At 48.6% G+C, this 27,755-nt stretch overlaps 2 protein-coding genes and 1 non-coding gene across 3 annotated transcripts in view; 1 reads left to right on the forward strand and 2 right to left on the reverse strand.

Annotated features, from left to right (window-relative positions):
- The window catches only part of LOC127039354 (zinc finger protein 436-like), a 131,216-nt gene that overhangs the window by 17,523 nt on the left and 85,938 nt on the right, over window positions 1-27,755 (reverse strand). The gene's annotated exons all lie outside the window — the stretch shown is intronic.
- On the reverse strand, window positions 7,642-7,713 carry TRNAC-GCA (transfer RNA cysteine (anticodon GCA)). Its single transcript has one exon. It is a non-coding gene; the product is annotated as a tRNA-Cys (tRNA).
- Window positions 10,847-26,858, forward strand: LOC127039358 (zinc finger protein 420-like). The gene is made up of 5 exons (XM_050932926.1): window positions 10,847-10,908; window positions 13,465-13,547; window positions 14,784-14,910; window positions 24,521-24,634; window positions 25,040-26,858. Exons 2-5 carry the CDS (start codon window positions 13,524-13,526, stop codon window positions 26,767-26,769), a joined length of 1,995 nt encoding a protein of 664 aa, XP_050788883.1. The 5' UTR covers window positions 10,847-10,908; window positions 13,465-13,523; the 3' UTR covers window positions 26,770-26,858.

Genomic DNA, 27,755 nt, shown 5'->3' on the forward strand with positions numbered 1-27,755 from the left:
ATGCAAAGAATTCATTTAATTTCTCTGCAATGGCCTTATCATCCTTGAGTGTCCTTAACACCTCCAGCATCCAGTGGCCCCACTGCTTGTCCCTTACATAGGAGTAACTGCTACAGGTAGTAAACTCCCACAGGGAGCAGTTTCTCATAGAACAGGGTGATTATAACACAGAGTGACTGAAATGAGACCAATTTCAAACAAGGGGGACAAAACATATCCCTTCATTGGCCAGGAATTGAACCCAGGTCAACTGCTTGGAAGGTAGCTATGCTCACCACTATACCACCAATGCCCTTGAAAAGAGTGTGTCACGTAGGTATGAACTGTGCGAGCAAAGCAGTGACACAGCCACAGAGTTAGGAATGAGCAGGGTGGGTTTGAAGGGAGGCAGCATGTCAGCTCTGGGCACAGGCAAGGTCCCACAGTGACTGAACAATGGGGAAAGGGGATCTCTATCCTGGCAGGATTTGGCCCCAGCTCCACTCCTCCCCTAAGACATGGGAAATTAAGATAAAGTCATCTAACTTAAGAAGGAAGGAGGCTGCTCCTTTTTAAAGCAAATGTTTCTGTCCCTTCCTGCTAGTACAGAGGGGTTTCAGGTTGCGGCTGCCACTGAACTGAAGGAGGGAGATGATTTTTTTGACGAGGACGGACGCCTCGTTCTATGGGTGTTTGGCACATGCAGTCAGCCCCTCTTCCTGCATCTTTCCTGGGGAAATCAAGTTTCTGTACCAACTGCCAAAACTTGTTACAGAAAGATGGGAAAAGGAGATGGCCACACGTTGGCGCCAGGACAGTGACTCTTGAAAAGTGTTTGATCTCCACTCACTTGTGTTTGAAGGCATGTTCAGTTTCACCCTGTCAAACTACAAGGCAGAAGATATTTCAGGGATTGTGACACTAGGATTGAAGAGTTATTTAGTGTTATAAGAAATTGTAAAAAACAATACAAAAAAGACCAGTTCATCTAAACTGGAGCCGCCTGTTAGGAAGGCTGGTTTCTCCAGTTCAGTTCCAAATACTCTTCTAGAATTGCCCCTGGGGTCCCTGCATGGCAAGGCAGGAGTGAAAGCAGAAACCCCAGCTCTGCCCTTAGCTCCACGCTGATTTTTCACAGTGGTGGAATTGACATTTTGAGGCCTGTTCTCTGAGCACCAGAACTACCATCCTCCTCCCAGCCTGACCCAGGCTGCTTCCCTGCCCCAGCCTCTGCCTTGCTAGGGGCACTACATGCTTTAGACACATAAGGAACCAGCTGAAGCAATCTTGGACCCATTAGTGGTTATCTTTGAGAACTCATGGTAGAGCACAGATAAGGTCCCAAAGGACTGGAGAAGAGGAAAAGAGTGATACCAAGAGGACCTTGGGAATTAAAGACCAGTCAAGCCAATCATCGATCCTGGGAAAGAGAATGGAAGAAATGATTATACTATCAATTGAGACTTGTAGGGTTATAAATTAAAGCTAGCAAACATTTGTCAAGAAGAAACCATGCCAAACCCATCTGATTTCCTCCCTTGACAAGGTTACCAGCCTAGTGGGCAGGAGGGAAGCAGTAGACATGCTGTATCTTGATTTTAGTAAGAGTTTTTGCAGTTCCACATGATGGTCTCATAAGCAAAGTTGGAAAATGTGGTCTGGTGAAATGACAGCAGGGAGGGTGCACAACCGCTTGGAAGGCTGCACTCAAAGACCAACTAGTGATAGTTCACTGTCAAACTGGAAGGACACATCCAGTAGGGTCCAGTGGGTCCTGCAGTGCTGGGCGGTGGGAGGTGAGCTTGGCTACCGGTGGAGTCCGCACCTATGCCCATGTCTTCTCCCGACAGTGTCCATGTGAAACTTTCCAGCCCTGGTTGGTAACAAGGGGCAGAGGGGAGCTCCAGCTGCAGGTCACGATATTTGAATGAGCTGGGAAATCAGACAATTTCTGTGAACGGAATAGGAAACGGAACTGGACCCCCAAGCTACTAAATAATCATACAATTACCCCATCTTCTTCTCCTCATGAAATGCTGTTGCAAATCAGCTGCAGCCTAGCCCTGGGCATTGGATTCAAGATGCCAAACTGTTATTGTTCGCTCTGGGTTAGGGCATTGGCATTCCAAAGTCAGGCCATGTTGATTTTGAACTTTCCCCAATTTTCTTATTGATCCCTTGAAAAGAAAACTTTCCTGAGGTGTCTTCTCCCCTGGGGACGCCACAGAAGGAGTAGAAATGGCAGTCTTGGGAAAACGCTTTTCCCCCTTTCAGTAAAGGTTCTCTCCACACACACATACTCTCCCCAGATCTACACTGCAGTGCTATGTCAATACAAGGCAACCTTTGTGCATGTGTCTACTCTAACATTTGGCTCCCTGTGATGGGGTGGAGGGACCCTGTCTAGTGTGGGGTGAGTGCACCCATCCTTCAAGCAGCTCCCTGACTCTAGGCAGTGAGAGCTAAGGGCTAGAGTCAACAGGGTTACCCTGACCTCCAGGGCTGTAAGGCCTAGTGGTTAGAGTCTATATAATTGCCCGGATCTGCAGAGCACTAGGGCCTCATGTGCCAAGCAATGAGGTCAACCTTCTCCGCAGGACAGATGGCTCTCCAGCCTCCTTTTGAAAACCTCCAATGATGGAGCTTCCATGAACTAGAGAGTCAGTTCCATTGTCCTACTGTTCTTACACTTAGGAAGGTCTTTCCTGACATTTAATCTAAATCTGCTATGCTGTCATTTGAACCCATTGCCTGTTGTCTTGCCCTCTGTGACGAGAGAGAATAACTATTCTTCATCATTTTTATGGCAGCCTATCAACTATTTGGAGACCACTATCATGTTCCCCCCTTTATCGCCCCTTTTCCAAACTAAATATACCCTGTTCTTTCAGCCTTTGCTCAGAAAACTCAGCTTGGCACTGGCCGTGAATTAAGCCCAGGCCTGCTGGATGGGAGACAAGAATTCTCCCACTGAACCACAATTGTGCAAAATATGAAAAAGGGACCCGTGCATTATGGGCCCTGCTCACTGCCAGGACCTCTCTCTGCTGCAGGGCACAGGGGTGTGGCTGTCTCTTGCAGGAGCTCTGTGTTTCTAAATCAGAGCCTGGGAACTCTGTGTTTCTTGTCAGAATGCCATTATTTGGGAGTTCCTTAATTAATGCTCTGGGGAGTAATGGGTTCTATTTACATGCGCCTCGCGGTGCCTTTAAGGGTTTGGAGAAATGCTGGAGAGGTTAAATTGCACAGAGCTGGGGAGCAGGGCCTGGTCCCAGACAAGTAGCAGTAGTGCTCTGGTGAGACCGAGCAGGGGAGGGATTGTGCAAGGGGTGGTGTTTACATGCAGGTATAATATTTAGTACAACCCCATTATTAAAGCACCCATGGCTGGGAGCATGAGAGGAACTCTTTGAACTAGGGTGTGTCCTTCATATTCTCAAGATCACTGGTTCCAGTCTCACATTCTTAGATGGAGTATAGCTCAGTGGTAGAGCATTTGACTGCAGATCAAGAGGTTCCCGGTTCAAATCCAAGTGCTCCCTTAATAGCTGCTTTTTATTTTTAATACAAATATATTTTCATATCCATCTCCAGTACACTCAGCAGTTCCACTAAATGGTGGGGTGAGGGAGGCTTGTATAATGTCTAAAAACCTAGCAAGCCTGTCCCATCAGCTGAAATCAGATCCAATCCTCTAAGTGTGACACACTGTACCCCAAGTAACACCCTGAACCCCCATATTCACCACCGTTCTATAGTTAGGATATATTTTGTACAAAGTATGCCTTGTGAGGTATCATTTGAAAACTCATAATCTACTGAAGATCATTTCCCTGTTACAATGTGTGCCCCAGCATTGTCTGTGAAGCTATGAGAGTTTACGATATATTTGTTACTGAAGTATGTTGTAATTCTGATGCCTCCATGTCAACAAAGGCCTGACCACAGTGGTTGGAAAACTATCAGCTACTGAAGTAACCAGTCACCCTCAGAGGAACTGTAAGCAATGGATTTGCACGTCATCCCTGAAGACATCTCAAATGTCTTGTGCCCAGAAGGTGTGAACAGGGGCAGCACGTTTGTAGAAATTTTGGTGGTGCCCAGAACCCACCCCCCCAACTCCACCCCCACCTGCCTAAGCCTCAGGGAGGGAGTTTGGGTGGGCGGGGGAGGTCTGGGGTGCAGGCCCTGGGCTGGGGCAGGAGATTGGGGTGCAGGATGGGTGAAAGGTTGGGCTCTGAGAGGGAGTTTGGGTCAGGGAGGGGGTCTGGGGTGCAGGCTGTGGGATGGAATTTGGGTGCTGTGTGCAGGCTCCAGGCTGGGACAATGGCTGGGCGTGTAGACTCTGGGAGGGAGTCTGGGGGCGGGAGGGGGTGTGTGGGAAAGGTGTGGGGGTTCAGGTTCTGAGAGGGGGTGGGGAGGTGCGGTGCTTACCTGAGGCTCCTAGGCAGGGTGGGCCAGGGGTCTCCACGAGCTGCTACCCCCTGGCACTGCCCCCACAGCTTCCCATTGGCCACAGGGGCACTTGGGGCAGGACACAGACCCACCCCACTCCGGGGCCGCAGAGAGAGGCCGGCAGCCACGTGGAGCGAGCAGACGGGAAGCCGCTCAGCTCTGCTGCGCCGCCGGTGGTGGGTAGGGGCCCCGGGCTTTTTAAATAGCCCGGGAGATGCACGGAGCAGGGGTGCCTGGTGGGGCTGAAGGAGAACCCGGCCTTGAGCCAGGCTTGTGGTGCCCGGGCAGTACCAGAAATAGAACTCGCCACCCATGGGTGTGAACAAGACTTTTACAATTCACCTGAAAGACATGCTGTTTCTACACAAGTGTTCAACCGAGATGAGAAAGTGACATTAGAGGAGTAAGACTGTGCAATTAACTATCCAATACTACACTAACCCTGCAATTAGTTAGATGCAGACACACCCAGCTCTGGGGTTGGTAAAGTTACAGAGACTGCTGCTGATCATGAAATGGAAGCATATTATCTTTAAATAGTTGCCCTTTCAGTGCCTCTGAAAGTTACAAAAAACAATGATCTAGGTTAAAGGAAGGTCGCTATTTATTAGAGCCCCAATTGATATTGCGTGCACAAAGAAAGGTTTGAATGTGTAACAGGTTGGTAAAGCTTGGCTATTTTATTTTTCTAACAGGCTCCTGCTCACCTCCAGCAGAGTTTTCAGTCACAGGCTATGGCAACTTACTGTCCAAGTGTAACACAAACTAGCCCATTCCTCCCCATATGCAATCTCCAGGGGTGAAAGTAACTTACAGGACTGATCAGTACTGCTGGAGTCCTGAGGGGAGGCGTGGCCTCATCCAGAAGAGGCGTGGCCTCAAGCAGAAGAGGCGGGGCATCTCAAGATTTAAAGGCCCTGAGGAACTGGCTGTGGCTGGGAATCTCAGGGCCTTTAAATCAACCAGAGGCTCCCAGCTGCAGAGGTGGCTGGGAGCCCCTGGGGCTCAAAGGCAAATTAAAGGGCCCACGGCTCCAGCTGCCACAGGGAACCCCAAGCTTTGCCCGGCTGGGGGTGGGATTTAAAGGGCCCAGAGCTCCCCACCACTGCAGGCAGCTCTGAGCCCTTTAAATCCCAGCCCCAGCCTGGCCGTCGGAGCCCTGGGCGGGACTTAAAGGGCTCTGGGCTTCCCGCAGCCACGGGCAGCCCAAAGCCTTTTGAATCCCTGCCGCGAAAGCCGGTGCGGTCCAGCACGGTGTACTGGCTCTTGCTGGTATGCCATACCGGACCAGACCGACTTACTTTCACCTCTGGTAATCTGTGACCAGAATGTTGGAATGAGGCAGAGTATTGGGAAATTATCACAATAGGAAGGAATTAAAAACTGAGGTTAATCAAAGTTGAGATGCAGACACAGCTTATTGTACAGCTGGTGAAGTGACAGGGACACACTCCCGTTGGTGCTGATCCCTGAGCTGATCAGAGAGAACAAACACGTGTCAGGAGCTATGGGCAGCTGCCCTGTCAGCGCATCACTCACATGGGGATTCTTAACAGAGCCCTTTGTGGGCAGGAGTTATCCCTATGGGAAATCTCTTCACTTCTTTCTCAGGGCCACCTTCTTAGCCCCAGCTTTGGGGTTGGCTTTCGCCTGGATCTCGCCTGACTTGGTTTTAGGAGGGATGTTGACCACCTTCTGGGCTTGGCAGCTTAGACCTGGTGGGAGCTTTTATCTGCCATTCTGGTTCCCACTGCGGCCACCACATTCTTAGGGCTATTCCTGGTCCTGGGCATGGTGGCCTTTCTGGGGATCCTGGCAGGTCTGCCCAGCTTCCTGGTGGCTATTTTCCTGCTCAGAGCCACTGGCTTCTTCTCATGCCTTGTCCTGGGGTTCCGGCTGCTGCTGGATGAGTGTGAAGGAGTCAAAGTGCTGGTGACTTTACCCTGCCCCAAGGTGCCTTCGCTCGTCAGACTCCTCAGCCCCAACTGGGTGCAGTTCTTGTTCTTCTGCACATCACAGCCCAGGGTGACCAAGGATCTGCCAAATGTGCATCATATTAAACCTTTGTTTAACCCATGAAAACATAAGTTAGAGACTTAGTGAGACATTCCCCAGGGTACAACTGGGACCAATGAACTGCTGTGTTCCCCTAATGCTCCAGCCCACTGCTTTGCTGGTGAACAACAAACCTCTCCAGGCACAACCACAAGCATGCAAAGTCACTCCCAGCTGAGTTACGTGAATGCTTTCACAGCCATTTGTGACTTATAGAAAGGGCGAAGCCCCCAAATTCTTAGCCCAGCCTTGCACCCCAGAAATGTGTGTCTTGCTCTGGCCAGCAGACTACTGACGAAAGCAAGTTCATTAATAGTCCGTCATTTCATCAAAGGAAATGATCCTGCCCCCGCCTCTGTTAATCTGAGTCGCGATGCCCCACACAGTTCAACCAAAGCACCCTGGTTTAGCTAGAACAATACAAACAAGTTTATTAACTGGGGAAAGTTTTACTCCCGTCAAATCTAAGTGATAAAGGCCTAAAAGTCAGAGCTAGTTACAAAAGAAATAAAAATATAAAACCGCGGTCTGATTCCTAGATTTTACTGAGATAAATAAGATCTGAAAAAAAAAAAAAGGTTTCTCTCACCTAAAAGCTTTCAGCAGTTCATGCGAACTGAAAAGCCTTCCAGCTAGGACCACCCTTTCCCCAACCAGTTCAATGATGCTCCTATTGTCTTTCAAGTGATCTTGTTGCCATGAGTTGAGATGGGGGAGAAGCGGTAATGTAGCTGATAGTTTTCTAACCCCTGTGGCCAGTTCTTTGTTGACACTGGGGAGGCAGAATTACAACATACTTCAGTAACAAACATACTGTAAAATCTCATAGCTCCACAGACAATGCTGGGGCACACATTGTAACAGGGAAATGATCTTCAGTAGCTTATGAGTTTTCAAATGACACCTCACAAGGCATACTTTGTACAAAACATATCCTCACCATAGAACAGTGGTGAATATGGGGGTTCAGGGTGTTACTTGAGGTAAGTGTGTCACACTTGGAGGATTGGATCTGATTTCAGGTGATGGGACAGGCTTGCTAGGTTTTTAGACATTATACAAGTCCCCCCTTGCCCCATTTAGTGGAACTGCTGAGTGTACTGGAGACAGATATGAAAATATATTTGTATCAAAAACGAAAAGCAGCTATTAAGGGAGCACCTGGATTTGAACCAGGGACCTCTTGATCTGCAGTCAAATGCTCTACCACTGAGCTATACTCCCTTGGGCTGTACAAAACTGGAGCCAGTGATCTTGAGAATATGAAGGACACACCCTAGTTCAAAGAGTTCTTCTCATGCTCCCAGCCATGGGTGGTTTAATAATGAGGTTGTATTAAATATTATACCCGCATGTAAACAGCACACCTTGCACAATCCCTCCCCTGCTTGGTCTCACCAGAGCACAACTGCTACTTGTCTGGGACCAGGCCCTGCTCCCCAGCTCTGTACAATTTAACCTCTCCAGCATTTCTCCAAACCCTTAAAGGCCCCGTGGGGCGCGTGTAAATAGAACCCATTACTCCCCAGAGCATTAATTAAGGAACTCCCAAATAATGGCATTCTGACAAGAAACACAGAGCTCCCAGGCTCTGATTTAGAAACACAGAGCTCCTGCAAGAGACAGCCACAACCTTGTGCCCTGCAGCAGAGGGGGGTCCTGGCAGTGAGCAGGGCCCATAATGCACCGGTCCCTATTTCATATTTTGCACAATTGTGGTTCAGTGGGAGAATTCTTGTCTCCCATCCAGCAGGCCTGGGCTTAATTCACGGCCAGTGCTGAGCTGAGTTTTCTGAGCAAAGGCTGAAGGAACTGGGTATGTTTAGTTTGAGAAAAGGGGTGATAAAGGGGGGAACATGATAGCAGTCTCCAAATACTTGAAAGGCTGCCATAAAAATGTTGGAGAATAGTTATTCTCTCTCGTCACAGAGGGCAAGACAACAGGCAATGGGTTCAGATGACAGCATAGCAGATTTAGATTAAATGTCAGGAAAGACCTTCCTAAGTGTAATGTGTCCCATTCTCCAGTCCTTTGGGACCTTACCTGTGCTCTATCATGAGTTCTCAAAGATAACCACTGGTGGGTCCAAGATTGCTTCAGCTGGTTCCTTATGTATCTAAAGCATGTAGTGCCCCCAGCAAGGCTGGGGCAGGGAAGCAGCCTGGGTCAGGCTGAGAGGAGGGTGCTCAGAGAACAGGCCCCAAAATGTCAATTCTACCCACTGTGAAAAATCAGCACGGAGCTAAGGGCAGAGCTGGGGTTTCTGCTTTCACTCCTGCCTTGGCATGCAGGGACCCCAGGGGCAATTCTAGAAGAGTATTTGGAACTGAACCAGAGAAACCGGCATTTCATAACATGCAGCTCAAGTTTAGATGGACAGGTTTTTGTTTTTTACAATTTCTTATAACCCTTCAATCCTAGTGTCACAATCCGTGAAATTTCTTCTGCCTTGTAGTTTAACCAGGATGAAACTGAACATGCCTTCAGACACAGGTGAGTGGAGATCAAGCACTTTTCAAGAGTCACTGTCCTGGCGCCATCGTGTGGCCATCTCCTTTTCCCATCTTTCTGTAACAAGTTTTGGCAGTTGGTACAGAAACTTGATTTCCCCAGGAAAGATGCAGGAAGAGGGGCTGCCTGCATGTACCAAACACCCATAGAACGAGGTGTCCGTCCTCGTCAAAAAAGTCATCTCCCTCTTTCAGTTCAGTGGCAGTCGCAACCTGAAACTCCTCTGTACCAGCAGGAAGGAACAGAAACATTTGCTTTAAAAAGGAGCAGCTTCCTTCCTTCTTAAGTTAGATGACTTTATCTTAATTTCCCATGTCTTAGGGGAGGAGTGGAGCTGGGGCCAAGTCCTGCCAGGATAGAGATCCCCTTTCCCCATTGTTCAGTCACTGTGGGACCTTGCCTGTGCCCAGAGCTGACACGCTGCCTCCCCTCAAACCCACCCTGCTCATTCCTAACTCTGTGGCTGTGTCACTGCTTTGCTCGCACAGTTCATACCTACGTGACACACTCTTTTCAAGGGCATTGGTGGTATAGCGGTGAGCATAGCTGCCTTCTAAGCAGTTGACTCGCGTTCAATTCCCAGCCAATGCAATGTTGTGTTTTGTCCCCCTTGTTTGAAATTGGTCTCATTTCAGTCACTCTGTGTTATAATCACCCTGTTCTATGAGAAACTGCTCCCTGTGGGAGTTTGCTACATGTAGCAGTTACTCCTATATAAGGGACAAGCAGTGGGGCCACTGGATGCTGGAGGTGTTAAGGACGCTCAAGGATGATAAGGCCATTGCAGAGAAATTAAATGAATTCTTTGCATCGGTGCTCACGGCTGAGTCTGTGAGGGAGATTCCCAAACCTGAGCCGTTCTGTTTAGGTGACAGATCTGAGGGATTTAGGTGTCATTAGAGGAGGTTTTTGGAACAAATCGATCAATTAAACAGCAATAAGTCACCAGGCCCAGACGGTATCGCCCAAGAGTTCTGAGGTCACTCAAATGGGAAATTGCAGAACTACTAACTGTAGTCTGTAGCCTCTCATTTAAATCAGCCGCTGTACCAGGCAACTGGAGGAGAGCGAATGTGACGCCAGTGTTTAGAAAGGGCTACAGAGGTGATGGTGGCAATTACAGGCCTATAAGCCTGAGCTCAGTGCCGGGCAAACCAATTGCAATGATAATAAAGAGCAATAGTGTCAGACACAGAGGTGCATGTAACTCGTCGGGGTGGAGTCAGGGTGGTTTGAGCAGCAGGAAGTCAGGCCTGGCCAATCTACTAGACTTGTTTGGGGGGCAGACGGGTACGTGGAGAAGGGGGACCCGGGGGAGTCCCAGAAACCCTCTGCCAAGGCCCCTCCCTCCCCAAAGGCTCTTGCACAAACACAGCTGCCCTGGGGCTTTGCTGCCCGAGCACCTGGGGTAACAGCAGCCCCCGGCCGTGCCCCCCCAGGGCGCAGCCCCAGGGCAGGGGGAGGGGCCGGGGCACCCCAGAGCGGCACAGACTCCGCCCCCGGGCAGCTCTTCCCAGAGCCCAGCTCCAGCGTCTGCACACGGGGCGGGGCCCCGGGGAAAGGGGCGGAGCGAGGGCGGGGCCGCGGGGAAAGGGGCGGGGCCTCGGGGAAAGGGGCAGGACCCCGTGGCAGGAGGGGGCGGTGTCTCCCGGGGTTCGCGGGCTCAGCCCCGTTGCTAGGGAGACGGTGAGCACTTGACCCTCCCCTGCCGCCCCGCGCCAGGAGTCACTGAGCACTGCGCATGCCCGGCGCCAGCCCAGAGCCGGCGAGAGACTACATTTCCCAGAAGGCCCCGCGCGCGCCGCAGAGCGGCAGCTTCCGGAAACGCGCAGCTGGCGACGAGGGGGCGTTTCCCCGCCCCCAGCCCGGCGCGCGCGGGGAGAGCCGGGCCCAGGCCCCGACAGCGGGTGAGTGCGGGGACCCCCCCCCCCGCCGCGAGCCTGCCCCGCCCCCCCGTACCGCGTGTGGCCGGGCTCTGCCCCGCCCCCCCGTACCGCGTGTGGCCGGGCTCTGCTCCGTGAGGCCGCGGTGTGAAGCGCAGGGGCCGCGTGTCCGTTACCTGCTGTCAGCCCCGGGCTCGCCCCCTCCCCCGTCAGCCGTTAGATCCGTTACCGGCCCCGCTCCCCTCCCCCCCGGGCCCGATAGATCCGTTACCGGCCCCGCTCCCCTCCCCCCGGGCCCGATAGATCCGTTACCGGCCCCTCCCCCCTGTCAGCCGTTAGATCCGTTACCGGCCCCGCTCCCCTCCCCCCCGGGCCCGATAGATCCGTTACCTGCCCCTCCCCCCGGGCCCGTTAGATCCGATACCGGCCCCTCCCCCCCGTCAGCCGTTAGATCCGGTACCGGCCCCGCTCCCCTCCCCCCCGGGCCCGTTAGATCCGGTACCGGCCCCCCCCGTTGTACCCCGCTGCCCCCAGACTTGGGCCGGGGCCTGACTGACTGTCCCTGTCCCCGCTGCGGGGTGGCGGGTCCCTCCCCTCCCGCCTGAGCCCCGCACGTGCTGAGCGCTGCTGGTGCCTGACAGGTGCCCAGAGCCCAGGACAGACCGTCCAGTGAGGGGCCTTCCCCCCCCCCCCCGCACCCCGGCGCTGGGCTGGGTCCCGGGGGATCGGTACTGGCCGGCCACAGGACTGGGGATTTGCCGGGTCTTTGGGCTCCTCCATCCCCTCCCCTCTTCTGTTACAGTAGCATTGGGGGAGGGGTGTGTGTGTGTGACACAACCTACCCCTGTATACACACCCTGCACCTGATTGCAATAATCATGGTACAAATGATGCCTTGTGAAGGGCCACTGGAAGACTCATAATTGGCTGGTCATTATTGTCCTGGTTAATGATGTCTGTGGCAACGTTGTATGTGAAGTTGTAAGTTGTCCCTGTGTGATGTTATTAACACGCGTTCCACAGCCTCCGGCCCTGCCCAAACCGTGGTTGGCAAATCACCCTGAGTCCTTGCCCCAGATGTGGGGAGCAGCGATGCTGGGAAAGGGTGGATCCCCCATTAAATGTTTTAAAGGATTTTGGCCTCCTCCCTCCTATGCCACATTTCTGGTCTCATTGACTCCAGTGTCTGGATTGACACTGAAATCAGGACAGGGCATGACTCTGGATTAACATGGGGGAGGTGGTGTCATTAGTTACTGTCATGGGGGGCGCTGGCTGTAGCTGACAAAGGGGGGGCTGCTCTCTCTCACTTTCCACTCAAGGTGTCGGGTTTGAGTTTCTTGGGTCACACGCCGCTGCCTCCAGTGTGATCTGGGAACGCTGGGCTGAGCAGCTCCTCTCCCCAGCAGGGTCTGTGCCATGGAGAGAGCTTCGTTAAAGCTCCTTCTGTGCCCAGCCAGGGGGAGAGACTTTCTCCAGTGGCTGGAACTAGCCCCCTTCAGTCGCCCCGGGCTCTGCCAACACCAACCACTGAGCCAGAGACCTTAGGGAAAGTGCTGGGGTTGGGTAGGGAAGTGACTCTTTACAAATGTCCCAGGAGCCTTGGATTTCACAGCCCCTGGGAATCTGCTCCCTGATTGTGAATGTCCCAGGGGAGAGCTGAGAGCTGCCTGTCCGGCAGTGAAGCAGCTGCCCTCAGCTCCTGCCAGGATCTGCCCAGTGAGCAAACTGGGGGATTCAGGAGGGGAAGCGACTGGGCCCCTGTGGGGTTTGCCTTTTGTGTGTCTGCAGGGTGGAGGTGCCAGGAAGGGAAAGGGTGGAAGACAGAGATGGAGGGAGGGGAGAGTGTGAGATGGCAGATTTCACCATCTCTCAACAGGCCAGGGATTATGAGGGTGTATGTGAAATCTCCTTTGTGTTCCCCCATCTAAAATTGGCAACAATTTTCTCAATTGTGCCCCTTTTCTCTATCAATCAATTGTGGATAGGAAATCGATGTAAATTCCCTATTTTCTCTTAAATTATTGACTAATTCTCCCTTCTCCTTAGATTTTTCTCCATTTTCTCTCAGTGTTAATTTAAAATCTCAGATTTAGATGTTTTCCCAACCATTTTATCTGCAGCAGTTTCTCATTGTTTAGGTGGGAAATTGTTGCCCTGAGCCATAGTGGGATAGCTGCTGGAGAAGTGTTAGGGTCAGAGCAGGTAACGCGGTGTTTACACTTGCACTGTGTTGGCCTCGGTACATCGACCATGGCTCAGTGTTGTTTGGGGAGTGGATGTTACTGTGGTGGCATAATGGACAGTTTACATTGGTGGGAGACAAATTTAAGTGCAAATACACGTGCAACTAAGTCAATGTAATGCAGCTTATGTTGACCTAGTGTAGACCAGTTCTTTATAATGTGGAGCAGGCCTGGGAGGGTTTATTCCTGGTGGGAAGACCTACCTCTGGTAAAGTCACTGTTTTCCAGTGTGGCAGAGCCTACAATGTCAGTTTCCAGGGGAAAAAAGTCTGGTCTGTGAAATGGGCAAAAGCCGCTTCTGAAATCTCTCCAATTGCTCTTTTCACCCCGACAGGCTACAGAATAACGTCCATGTTTTGATCCGAATCTTCCCACCCTTCCAGAGGAAAGACAATGGCTGCAGCAGAGTTAGCTGAGGTATGAGATTATCACAGAGCTGGTGATGGGCTCTGGCTGGAGGGAGATGGGCAGTAAATATACAGGAAGGAGGGAGCTGCTGGAGGTGAGAGAGGGCAGGAAATAACCAGGGTGGGGAAAGAGAGAGGACAAACTTGCCAGAATGAATTCAGATTAGGCCTCACATTGAAGGAGCAGCCTCCTGGGGTTTGAGCGTGGAACTTTCCCCTATCTGTGGAACAAGAAATAACCCCCTGGCCAGGGGTGCAAAAACTTCCCAGACTCCCAGTGCTGCAGCCCAAACCAACTGACACACGTCATTATTTACCACTCTCCCAAACTTTGTGTCATCTTCAACCTTCATCAGTGATATTATGTTCTCTTCCAAGTCATTGATAAGCAAGTTAAATAGCAGAGGGCCAATACCCGATGCCCGTGGGACCCCAATGGAAACATGCCCCCGTGACCATTTACAGTTACATTTTGAAATGTATCAGCTGCTTTTGAATCTAGTTAATATATGTCATGTTAATTTTGTGGTGGTGTAGTTTAAGTATCATGCTGTACCAAGTCAAAAACATGTGATGTTAGTAGCTTCTATTTAATGTCCTCATGAGTTATGATTTTAATGAAAAGAGTGTCATCGTCATAAACATACCACATGATTTGCTTGTTTTCCTCAAATCCAGGAAAGAAATAGTCACTGAACATTTTTACTTCTTCTGTCGTATTATTATTGATGTTTCTGTCCTTTCCGTCTTGTAATGGACCAATAACATTGTTAGGATTTTTTTTGTTATTGATATACTAAAATAAACACAACCCTCCTTCATATTTCCTTAATCCTGCTGGCCGTAGATTTCTCCATATCTTTCTTTGCTTCGCCTTATTAATTTTCTACAATTCCAAGCTTCTGACGTTTTTTCCTGTCGACTTCCTCTTTCTTCCAGGTGTTTGTTTTTTATATAAAATTTTATGGGGGAGGATATTGGGATTCCCAGGAGGTGGTCCCTGACTCTGCCGGGGTTTCCATTTCCTGGCTAGTAGGTGTGTGTTGAATATGAAGACCCCTGCCCCCACTGGCCAGCATGAGGGGCTCTCTTTTTCTCCCCTCTACCTGGTGCCTCCTGGCTCCTCAGGGTGGGAGTGAGACTGTGCAACCACATTCCTCCCAGAGCTTCCATTTTCTTGTTCCTGCTCTCCCATGAATCCTGAGGTTGTACTAAGTTACTAAGTGGGGACCTCTTGCTCTTTCAGGGGCTGGTGACCTTCGAGGAGGTGGCTGTGTATTTCACCGAGTCAGAGTGGGCTCTGCTGGACCCCGCTCAGAGAGCCCTCTACAGAGACGTCATGGAGGAGAACTATGAGAATGTGACCTCACTGGGTAAGCATTCCTGTCCCTTTGGTTATTGGAAGCTGTGGGTTCCCTAAAGAACCTCTGTAGTAATAACTCTATACCTTTACTACTCATACATGTGTAGACTGGTTTCCATGTCTTGCCCACCTCGGCTTATGTCCTATCCCAGTATTTTTAGATGTACACAAATTTAAAATGACCAATAGCACAAAAAATATTAAAAAAAAATATATTTAATTTATCCTTATTGGAAGCATTAAAATGTAGCCCCTACACTTTGCTTTCTCTCCGAGGGCTATGACCATTGGATGTGGGAATGTTGGTAATATTTCCGTCATTCCAGTACATGCCGTAGTTTCCCTCTGTGCTTGATATTACTATAATCTGAGGTGTTTTTGTTACATAGCTGTCATGGATTCGCACAGAGAGCTCTCTTGGAACTAAAAGCATGTCTACACTGCATGTGCTGCAGCTGAAAGTGGCCAGCCGAGAATTGTTACACAGACCCAGCTGTGCTTAAAGTGGGGGCTAGGCTGACCTAACTATGGCTATATCTGCACTACAGATTTTTGTCAATGCCGTGATCTTTGAGTAATGGTCTCTGTTGAATTCCATTGAGGCTAATGCGCATACGCCATGCTCCCAGACCCGGAGCTTTTTATAGTAGTAGTTTCTGTGGGGTCATGTGTGCGCCCTTGCATTGCCTTGTGGTTTTGTCTGCGTCTTCAGTTCCCTCTCACCGCCACCCGGTCCAAATGAGAGCTGCTGCTGTCCCCTCATCCATGGTGACGCATTTTCTTCATTTAGTCAGGATGTAACCTTCACAATTTAAAGCTCCCAGACCCTACCCTACAAGGGCCCACCTTCTGCTTGGACGGTCTCCAGTTCTGGATCTCGAACTACCTGGTAGTGATGGCCAAGTACGACTTCTTACAGTATGGACATGGCAAATAAGCTACCTCAACAGGATCATGGCCAATTCCTGTCAAGTCTAGAGGAAGGCAAGTTGGTAGCAAAGTCAATACTTCAGGCTGTGGTTGATTTAGCAGACACATCCTTGTGCATTTTGGCAACTGGAATTGTCATGAGGAGAGAATCCTGGTTTCCCTAGAGAAGTGCAGAACACCATTGAAGTTGTCCCTTTTGACAAAACACACCTCTTCAATCAAAAGACAGATGACTCCTTTTACTTGCCAATAAAACCTCCTCAGAAACATCCTATAGTCCCCAGAGCCCATCCACCTGTTCTGACAGTGCAGTCCTCCACACAACACCGTCTGCGCATAATCTATATTTCTGAATGCAAGTAGAGAGCCATCTCACTTGGCCTGCATCCCAAATTTCTACCAAAGGTGGTTTCCTGCTTCCATCTCAACCTACCCATACACCTACTTGATTTCCGAAATCACATGCTTTGAATGAGGAACAGCGGCTTCACTTCCTTGATATATGTAAGGCCCTGGTCTTTTACCTACAAAGGACAAAGCCATTCCTGAAATCTCCCCGGCTATTTGTTGCCGTAGCAGAGAGAATTAAAGGGCAGGCCATATCCACCCAGAGAATCTCGAAATGGGTCTCAGGGTGAATTGAGCTCTACTATCAATAATCAGGATGGTCCCAACAAGGTGGGATATGGGCCCATTCCACGAGAGTGCCAGCGTTGACTACTGCCACACTCCATGACGTGCCCCTTACGGACATAGATGAGGTGGCCACGTGGAGCTGAGTACACATCTTTTCTTCTCATTATGCTGCAGAGTGTGGTTCTGTAGTGGACAGCTCATTCAGTGCAAAGGTCCTCCGCTCCACAGTTCCGTCTTCTTCCTCTCACTCTCCGCCTGTGTAGGTACTGCTTGTTACTCACCCTCAGTGGAATAGGAGCCTTCTCTTGGACATTAGTCCCCTGCTCCGGAAGTGCTGATCTATGTAGGAGGCATCAGATCCTACAGCAAGAGTCACGAGCAGCATCAGCCAATTCAAGTCTTCCATGTCTGTATCGTCAACCTCCTGCTCTGTCATTGACACCATCAGGTACCTTCAGTGGGTCAAAAAATACCGCTGGAATGCCCACCGGCATCTCAAAGAAGCTCCACTTGTTTCCTGAAACAGGAGCAAAAGCCCAGTCAAGAGAAGTTCTTTGAGTGGTTACTCCTCCATGCTGCTGGCTCCTGTTTCTGGGAGCAAGCAGATCAAAATGACAGCTCAACAGGATGGGTTGGGGGGGTTCTTAAACTTCCTGTGACATGCAGGAGTGGACAGTCACGTTTTCCATGTTGCACTAGGAGCAATGAGCTGGAGTGGCCATGTTTTGGGAGGGCACTAGGAAGTCTGGGATATAGTTAGCTGGACTTGGGTCTGCATATTGCAGTGTGGATCCTGGAGCCCTGGGGTGGGGCTTGGGCTAAAAAATTCCTATTACTTAGGTTCAATATGTGGTGTGGACACTCAAGCCCTGCGATGGCAGTTTCAGGTTGTGTAGATTTGGGTCCCACTAACCCTTGGCAGTGTCACATTGCAATGTAGGCATAAGTCATGTCTTTACTACAAACTTTACTCTACATACAACTGCCAGAGTTATTAAGTTGGTTGTGCATGTTGACACCACACTCCTTGTGTTGGTGGAGTGCGTTCTCATAAGCAGCACTTGCTTTGAGGCAGAGAGCAGTACAACTCATTGCAGGGGGTTTGAGGAAGGGCTTGCAATGCCTCATGGGACCAAAATATTCTCACAGGGGTGACTGGAAACACAGCTTCAACATCCCATGATGCCGTTTTCTCCCTCCCCTGGTATCATCTGCAGCCCATAGTATTTCGCGCCTGTTTTTCAAAGGGATGGCATAGCTTTGCATATGTCGTCTCCAGAGAAGCATGGACCCCACTCAGCTGTGCACTGTTGTGGTGAGCGTTGCAGACACCACACATGCCTTGTCCTGTAGGATATTTCCAGAGCTGAGAGAGGAACTGCCACGCAGAACATGACCGTGTCCTTCAAGTAGCACTGCCTGAAACCATGGAACAAAACAGTTCCCGATTGCTGTCAGCAGTCGCCCAGCAGCTGAACATGGCTAAGTGCTGCTTCCGGTCCCAAGAAACAAGCACTGACTGGTGGGATTGCATCCTTATGCAGGTATGGGATTATGAGCAGTGGCTGCAGAACTTTCGTATGTGCAAGGCCACTTTTCAGGAACTATGTGTGTAACTCTCCCCAGCCCTGAACTTCAGAGACATGAAAATGAGACCTGCTCTGACAGTGGAGAAGTGAGTGGCAATCGCTGTGTGGAAGCTTGCAACTCCAGACTGCTACTAGTCATTGAAGAATCAATTTGGAGTGGGTAAATCCACCGTGGGGGTTGCTGCGATCCAAGTAGGCAGGGCCATTAATAGCCTTCTAAGAAGAATAGCTACTCTGGGCAATGTGTAGGACATACTGAGTTGTTTTCACAGAATCATAGGACAGGAGGAGACCTCAAGAGGTCATCTAGTCCAGTCCCTTGCAATCATGGCAGGACTAAATATTATCTAATCATAGGGCAACCGGACAGCAAATGTGAAAAATCAGGACAGAGGAGGGTAATAAGAGCCTATATATGAAAAAGACCTAAAAATGAGGACTATCCCTATAAAATTGGGACATCTGGTCACCCTATCTAATCATCCCTGACTAAGTCTGTCTAACCTGCTCTTAAAAATATCCAATGATGGAAATTCCACAATCTCCATAGGCAATTTATTCTTGTGTTTAACCACCCTGACAGTTAGGAAGTTTTTCCTAATGTCCTACCTAAACCGTCCTTGCTGCAATTTAAGCCCATTGCTTCTTGTCCTCTCCTCAAAGGTTAAGGAGAACAATTTGTCTCCCTCCTCCTTGTAACCACCTTTTATATACTTGAAAACTGTCATATTTCCTCTCAGTCTCCTCTTCTCCGGACTAAACAAACCCATTTTTTTCAGCTTGCCCTCATAGGTCATGTTTTCTAGACCTTTAATCATTTTTGTTGCTCTTCTCTGGACTTTCTCCAGTTCATCTAGATCTTGCCTGAAATGTGGTTCCCAAAGGTGACGACCTATTCCCCAAAGGTCATTTCTTTCTCTGGGTGAGTGTTATAATTTTTACACTGAATAGGTCGTGATGGGTTGGATCACAGAACCCCCTCCGCGAGCTGCCAACTGATGTGCCAAGACTACCTCTGCTCCTGCTTTCCCTGCCAGCTCAGGACTCCAGCACCCTCTCTTGCTGAGCCAGACACTCCTGTCTGCTCCAACAAAGACCCAGGGTCTGAATTACCTGCCCCAAAGCTGCAGCTTTACCTGAAAACAGCTCACAGAAGTGTGCTTGTCTTTAGCACTCAGATGCCCAGCTCCCAATGGCGTCTAAACCCAAATCAATCCGTTTTACTCCTGTATAAAGTGTATGCAGGGTAAACTCATCAATTGTTTGCTCTCTATAACACTGATAGAGATAGATGCACAGTTGTTTGCTCCCCCAGGTATTAATACATACTTTAAGTTAATTAATAAGTAAAAAGTGATTTTATTAAAAAGAGAAAGTAGGATTTAAGTGGTTCCAAGTAGTAACAGACAGAACAAAGTAAGTCACCAAGCAAAATAAAATAAAAGGCACAAATCTATGTCTAATGAAACTGAATACAAATAAGATCCTCACCAGTTCCAGAATGCTCCCTTTTACAGACTACTCTCCTTTTAGCCTGGGTCCAGCAATCACTCACACCCCCTTGTTCCAGTTTATTCCAAGCATCCTGGGGGGTAGGGAGGCTTTCTCTTTAGCCAGCTGAAGACAAAACGGAGGGGTCTCCCACGGGTTTAAATAGACTTTCTCTTGTGGGTGGAGACCCCCCTCCTCACTCCTATGTAAAGTCTGACTCCAAGTTCTGGAGTCACATGTCCATGCATGACTCACAGTCTTTATAGGCAGAAGCCTTTGTCCACATGGTATCTTGTATGTCTTGAGGAAGGCTTCTTATGTGGATTGGAGTATTCCAAGATGCATTTTTCCCTAAGTGCTTCCTGATCGAGTACCTAACCTTGTGAATTCCTTCCTAAACAAGCCGACCAATGCCTCACAAAGGTTACTTAGAAAATAAGCAAGTATACAGCCAATATTCTTAACCTCAAGTACAAAATGATGTATGTGTACAAATAGAATGAATAGATATAGTAGACCATAACTTTTACAGAGATGTGTTACATGGCGCAGGCTGCACAAAACATATTCCAGTTATGTCATATTCCCATAAAGCCTTATGGGAGGGATCGTCACACAGGGAGTTACAGAAAAGTATATATAGTCAGCTCCCAAAAATTCTTTCCAAGGAAGCAAAGATCTGTTTCTCAGTGCTTCTGGAATTGGAAGCTATGCATTCTGAAATAAGCTCATTCACATAAACGCCATGTCTGAATATTTCTAAGCTCTTGTAAGAGCCGTAGTAAGGTACCATACAAATGACAATTTCTAGTTTACCACAGTGGGGTTCCCTAACTGCAGTGGGGCAATAGACAGCTGCATATCCCTATCTTGGCACCAGACCACGTTGCCACAGAGTACATAAACAGAAAGGGATACTTTTCTGTGGTGTTGCAAGTGCTGGTGGATCAGCAGGAGCATTTTACTGACATGAACGTGGGATGGTCTGGGGAGGTGCATGACGTGCATCTTTAAGAACATAGGTCTGTTCAGAAAGCTGCAAGCAGGGACTTTCTTTCCAGACTGCAAAAGCAGCCTTGGTGACATTGGAATGCCAATAGTGGTACTGGGAGACCCGGCCTACCCCTTATTCCTGTGGCTCATGATGATGCAGGACACCTGGGCAACAGAAAAGATCGGTTCAATAATAAGTTCAGCAAGTACAGAATGTTGGCTGAATGTGCCTTTGGCTGTTTGAAGGGTGGCTGGTGCAGTTTGCTCACTAGGTTAGACCTCTGTGGGGAGGTGGAGGTGGGGAATCCCCATGATTATAGCTGCCGGTTATCTTCATATTATACGTGAAGCAAAGGGAGAAGAGTTTCCACAGCTGATTCACCTCCATACCCCACCCTATCTGCTAATTTTGAGCAGCCAAATACCAGGCCTATAAGAAGAGCTCAGTGTGGAGCAATGTGTCTCAGGGAGGGTTTGAAACCCCAGTTTAGTAATGACCCACAATAATGTGCGCTGCTATTCTGCATCGTGCTTACCCATCATCTGAAATTTGTTATGACTGCTCTTTTGTTCTCATACACATCTTTCCCCGCTTGCTTTGAATTAATAAAGATGATTTAATTTTCAAGACATTCTTTTATTGCACACGGATATAGACACTGAAAGATCTGTCCAAGAATTAAATCTTGGAAAGATGATGGAATGAAATTGGGAGTGGGGAAAACATATTCATCTTCTCTTTAAAAGCACAGTGGCCTTCCCTGTCACACATCAGCATCTGTGCAGCTGTTATTCATGGCACCCTCCTCTGGGGCTGAATGGAAGCGAAATTGCAGTGCCCCCCTTGCCTAGTGGAACGTGGGGTAGGGAGCAGGGGGAAGAACAGCGATGTTGGAATGTTGCTGTGCTGGGGCCGAAGAGGGAGTCGAACCTCGGGCTTTCTCCTGAAGGTCAACCAAATGCCTCAATGTCTGTCTGTTCCTTCAGAATCCCCAGCATCTCCTGTGGCATGCCACACTCGTTCTCCTGGTATGCTCATCTGCTCACCATGTCCATTTTTTCTGAGAGCAGTCCTCCACGCCCTATTGCCGGGCAAATTAGTTGAAACAATAGTTAAGAATAAAATTGTTAGACACATAGAAAAACATAAAACGTTGGACAAAAGTCAACATGATTTCTGTAAAGGGAGATTGCATGTTACTAATCTTTGAAGGGGTCAACAAACGTGGACAGAATGTAGTACTTAGATTTCTAGAAAGCCTTCGACAAGGTCCCTCACCAAAGGTTCTTATGTAAATTAAGTTGTCATGGGATAAGAGGGAAGATCCTTTCATGGCCTGAGAACTGGTTAAAAGACAGAGAACAAAGGGTAGGAATAAATGGTAAATTCTCAGAATGGAGAGGGGCAACTAGTGGTGCTCCCCAAGGGTCAGTCTTAGGACCAATCCTATTCAACTTATTCATAATGATTTGGACAAAGGGGTAAACAGTGTGGTGGCAGAGTTTGCAGATGATACTAAACTGCTCAAGATAGTTAAGACCAAAGCAGACTTAAAAAATATCTCACAAAGCTAAGTGATTGGGGAACAAATGGCAAATGAAATTTAATGTGGATAAATGTAAAGTAATGCACTCTATACATACAATATGATGAGGGCTAATTTAGCTACAGCTAATCAGGAAAGAGACCTTGGAGTCATCTTGGATAGTTCTTTGAAGACGTCCTCACAGTGTGCAGCGGCAGTCAAAACGAACCGGATGTTAGGAATCATTAAAAAAGGGATAGAGAATAAGACACAGAATATCTTGTTGCCCTTTTGTAAAGCCATGGTATGCCCACATCTTGAATACTGCATACAGATGTGGTCTCCTCATCTCAAAAAAGATATACTGGCATTAGAAAAGGTTCAGAGAAGGGCAACTAAAATGATTAGGGGTTTGGAATGGGTCCCATATGAGGAGAGATTAATGAGACTAGGAATTTTCAGCTTGCAAAAGAGGAGACTAAGGGCGGATATGATAGAGGTATATAAAATCATGAGTGGTGCAGAGAAAGTGAATAAGGAAAAGTTATTTACTTGTTCCCATAATACAAGAACTAGGGGTCACCAAATGAAATGAATGGGCAGCAGGTTTAAAACAAATAAAAGAAAGTTCTTCTTCACACAGTGCACAGTCAGCTTGTGGAACTCCTTGCCTGAGGTGGTTGTGAAGGCTAGGACTATAACAGGGTTTAAAAGAGAACTGGATAAATTCATGGAGGTTAAGTCCATTAATGGCTATTAGCCAGACTGGGTAAGGAATGGTGTCCCTAGCCTCTGTTTGTCAGAGGGTGGAGATGGATGGCAGGAGAGAGATCACTTGATTATTACCTGTTAGGTTTACTTCCTCTGGGGCACCTGGCATTGACTACTGTTGGTAGACAGGATACTGGACGGGATGGACATTTGATCTGACCAAGTATGTCCGTTCTTATGTTCTGTGTCCACTGTTCCAGAGGCATTCATTATCTCATTAAATGTATCACATGTTCTCTTTTGCCTCCATCTTGTCTAGGGGAGCTGAAGGCCACACTTTCAGCTATAACACGTACAAGGCACAAAGGAATCATTGTCAGGGCAGACACGGGCTGTAGTGTCCAACAGATTGATAATACTCACTATCCTGCTGCTTTGAACAAAGGAAGCTGGCCTGGGGATTTTGCCCTTTAAAATGAACTGGGGTTAAATGGAATCTTCTTTGTGATAAAAGGTGATGGAAAGCACCCCTGTAATCACACCCTACACACCACTGTAATAGCCTTTGCACAAAATATGCCTTGTGAGGTATCACTTGAAAAACAATAACTTACTGGTCAACAATTCAGTGAAATGTTGTAACAACATTGTATGTAAAGTTATGAATTCCCCCAGCACGATGATAATAGTAGATGTTCAAACCCACACAGCCAGGACTAGGCAAAAGTTGTTAACCCAGTCGAACCCCCCTAAACAATGGAGTGTGTGCTTACCTCAATTTGCATATAAATAATAGTGTCCTTGAGCGAGCAAGAGGGGGAAATGGCAGGAGCCAAGGGAAATCTGCATTTCAGCGTACGCAGGGGAGAAGAATGAGCCTGGCTCCACCTTCACCACTAGACTCCATGTCACCTTCATTGCTGTTTGAATAAACTTTGCTTTGAGGGGCAATCCTGAGTAGAATCCACTTCAAAGGGTGACTGGACTATAAAAGTGAGAGGCAAGGCACTTCTTAGGTTTGAGAGAGGGGACGGAGAGGGGGAGACAAAGAAACCAGCCCTTTGACTTTGGTGGAGATCCTGACCTGACAATTTGGTTAACCGTGGGAACACATGTTAAGGATTTTACCTTCAACGAAGTTGTGCTTGTTAAGTTTTAGAAAGCATTTTATCTTTATTTCTGTTGTAACCATTTCTGACTTTTTAATACTTTATACTTGTATTCACTTCAAATCTCTCTCTTTATAGTTAAATACACTTGTTTTATTTATAATCAAAACTAATCCAGTGTTGTGTTTGTTTGCTATCTCCAGCTAAAGTAGCAAATTCTTGACTATTGGTCCCTTGAGGGGGCAACGGACCTGTCATATGTGAACTGTCCAGGAGAGGGCTGGCCAGTGCAGAACGCACCTTTTGGGGAGAATTTGGGATGGGGAGTGTGTTGGGGCCACCCTGCCCATAGTAACCCAGGCTGGTGGAGGCCAGAGTGGGAGTGGAATGTTGCTGACAGGCTGGTGGGCCAGGGCTGGAGCCTTACACAAACACTCAGGGTGTGACCTGCACGCTGGTAGGCTGTTTGTCAGCAGCCTAGGCTGGGAGCTTCAACAGCAAAGCATTGTGAAGAACCCAGGATTACAGGGCAAGTGGTGACACAACCTTTTGGGGGTCTGGATTGCACCCTCAGAATGTGACACAAGTATCCCACAAGTTCAGTTGATCTCACTCGTTTTCTGTCACTTGTGCAGCGTTTCCAGTTTCCAAACCTGATGTGATCTCCTGGCTGGAACAAGGGGAGGAGCCATGGGTCCCAGATCTCCAGAACGCTGAGGAAAAAGAGAGCCTGAGACATACCTGCACAGGTGAGGAATCAGTTAAACCAACTCAAAATCTGTCCCTTGATTAAGGAAATATTTGGGATTCCTACTAAGCCTTTGTGAGCTCTTTGAGTTCAGGATTGTTCTCAGGAGGTGTGGCATCCTCATGGCAGACTTCGCTTATGGCTTCTTACGTGTCCTGACTCACACCTGACAGTAGCTCCCTCCCCAGTCCACTTTCTCCATGAGTGTTTAGTTGAGATTTAGACCCAGAATTGATCCCCTCGTCTCTCTCCTCTGGGGAAAGGTTTGGGGGAGATTCAGCTCTTTGTTTGATCTTTCCATCACTTACTTTCGTTTGTTCCCCCCTTTCTTCCATTCCTCTCTCTGAGGTTCCCTTTTTCTCTAGAAAAGGGAGTGACCTGTGTCCGGTTTCTTTCTCTATCCTAGCAGGTGATGGGATGATGAATGAGGTGGAGAATCTTCAGCAAGACGACGCTGAGCAAGTAGAAGCACATGGGACGTTATCAGAAGGATCCAGAAGGAATGTTTCCTGGAGTTGTGCAGAGGAAAACGCCTGTGAGAGCCAGCACAGACCAGAGAAAAAGTTCAGTAGAGGCTCAGACCTTATTAGATATGAGAGAATCAACGCAGGAGGAGCACCCTACATCTGCCTGGAGTGTGGGAAAACCTTCAAACATAACTCAGTCTTTATCATCCATCAGAGAGTCCACACCGGAGAGAGACCATACACATGCCCCGAGTGTGGGAAAAGCTTCAGTCGCAGCTCAAACCTTATCACACATCACAGAATCCACACCGGGGAGAAACCCTACACTTGCCATGAGTGTGGGAAAAGCTTCAGTCGGAGCTCAGAGCTTATGATACATAGGAGAATCCACACAGGAGAAAGACCCTACACTTGCTGTGAGTGTGAGAAAAGCTTCATTCGGAGCTCAGAGCTTAATAAGCACCAGAGAATCCACACGGGGGAGAGACCCTACAGATGTACCGAGTGTGGGAAAGATTTCATTTATAGCTCACAGCTTGTCACGCATCGGAGAATCCACACTGGAGAAAGGCCCTACTCGTGCCCTGAGTGCGGGAAAGGCTTCACTTCTAGCTCACAGCTTGTCTCGCATCAGAGGATCCACACAGGAGAGAAACCTTATTCATGCCCTGAGTGCGGGAAAAGCTTCAGTTCCAACTCACAGCTTGTCTCACATCGGAGAATCCACACAGGAGAGAGGTCGTATTCATGCCCTGAGTGCGGGAGAAGCTTCAGTCATAGTTCACAGCTTATCACGCATCAGAGAACCCACACGGGAGAGAAACCGTACACATGTCCTGACTGTGGGAAGAGCTTCAGTCGGAGCTCAAACCTTATCATGCATCATAGAAGCCACACAGGAGAGAAACCCTACACGTGCCTTGAATGTGGGAAAAACTTCACTCGGAGCTCAGAGCTGATCAGACATCAGAGAATCCACACGGGAGAGAGACCTTACCAGTGCCCAGAGTGCGGGAAAAGTTTCACTCGGAGCTCAGATCTCAGTAAGCACCAGAGAATCCACACTGGAGAGAGACCCTACAGATGCCCTGAGTGCGGGAAAGGCTTCCGGTACAGCTCACATCTTGTCTCACATCGGAGAGTCCACACAGGAGAGCGACCCTACTCATGCCGAGAGTGTGGGAAAAGCTTCACTGATAGTTCACAGATGATCACGCATCAGAGAAGCCACACAGGGGAGACCCCGTACACATGCTCCGAGTGCGGGAAAAGCTTCAGTTGGCACTCAAACCTTATCACACATCAGAGAATCCATACCGGAGAGAAACCGTACACATGTCCTGAATGTGGGAAAAGCTTCAATCGGCGATCGAACCTTGCCACACATCACAGAATCCATACAGGGGAAACACCCTATAGCTGCCCGGAGTGTGGGAAAAGCTTCAGTCGGAGCTCAGAGCTCATCATACATCAGAGAATCCACACAGGAGACAGACCCTACACTTGTTGTGAGTGTGGGAAAAGCTTCATTCGGAGCTCAGAGCTCATCATACATCAGAGAATCCACACCGGAGAGAGACCCTACAGGTGCCCTCAGTGCGGGAAAGGCTTCAGTTATAGCTCACAGCTTGTCTCACATCAGAGAGTCCACACAGGAGAAAAGCCCTAGTGGTGCTCTGTATGTGGGAAAAGCTTCAGTCATAGTTTACAGAGTATCATACATCAGAGAATTCACACAGGAGAGTAACACTATCCTTGTAGTCAGTAGGGCTGCCGCCTTCTACCTTTTGCAGTTCACCTTTCTTTGGGGTGAATCCTGCAATCCCTTCTATCAACTTCTTTGTCTTCTGAGTTATGGCAGTGTGTCCCCCTCCTGGCAGAAATGTCCATCAGTGCGAGTTGAGGGAGAGAGGGTTGACCTCATCTAGCTACAGTGAGATAAAAACTATCTGTGCCTTGTCTCCAGTAGAACTGTACATTGAGTGGGTCATGTCTACACTACCACTTACGTTGGCAAAACTTGTGTTTCTCAGGGGGTGTGAAAAAACCCCCCACTCCTGAGTAACGGGAGTTTTGCCAGCATAATTGGTAGTGTGCACCGCGTTATGTCAGTGGGACAGCTTCTCCCGCCCACATAGCTGCCGCCGCTCGTTGCAAGAAGTTTAATTATGTTGACGGGAGAGCTCTCTTCAGCCAGCATAGATTGACTACACAAGAGATCTTACACCAACGCAGCTGCATCAATACAGCTGTGCCGCTGTAAGGTCTCTAATGTAGACATGGCTTAAATTGCTCAAATCAGCTATCTGGGTGTAAAACCACAACTATCTTTTCAGGGCAGACATAACCCAGGTGCGGTGGTTGTGGTTAGCTTTCCCCTTATGTCGACCTGATCTCCATCACTCTTTCTAGTCTGGATAAGCCCTGAGCACCACATTGCCAAGTGAATGTTAGTCATTGTATTTCGTGGTTGGTCATCGTATTTCGTGGTTGGGAAGAGATTCCCACTTGTTCTGACATTGCTTGTGATTGTGCCGAATAGCAGGTAGTTTTTCTACCAGCTTTCTTATTTAGAATATAGTGAGATGTAACAAAAAGACAGGAGGAAAGGTAGAAAAAAAGGATCATTTCAGCATCTGTGATATTCAGAGGAGA

This window comes from Gopherus flavomarginatus, chromosome 23 (assembly GCF_025201925.1).
Source record: "Gopherus flavomarginatus isolate rGopFla2 chromosome 23, rGopFla2.mat.asm, whole genome shotgun sequence".
In the NCBI taxonomy this organism is placed as follows: Eukaryota; Metazoa; Chordata; order Testudines; family Testudinidae; genus Gopherus; species Gopherus flavomarginatus.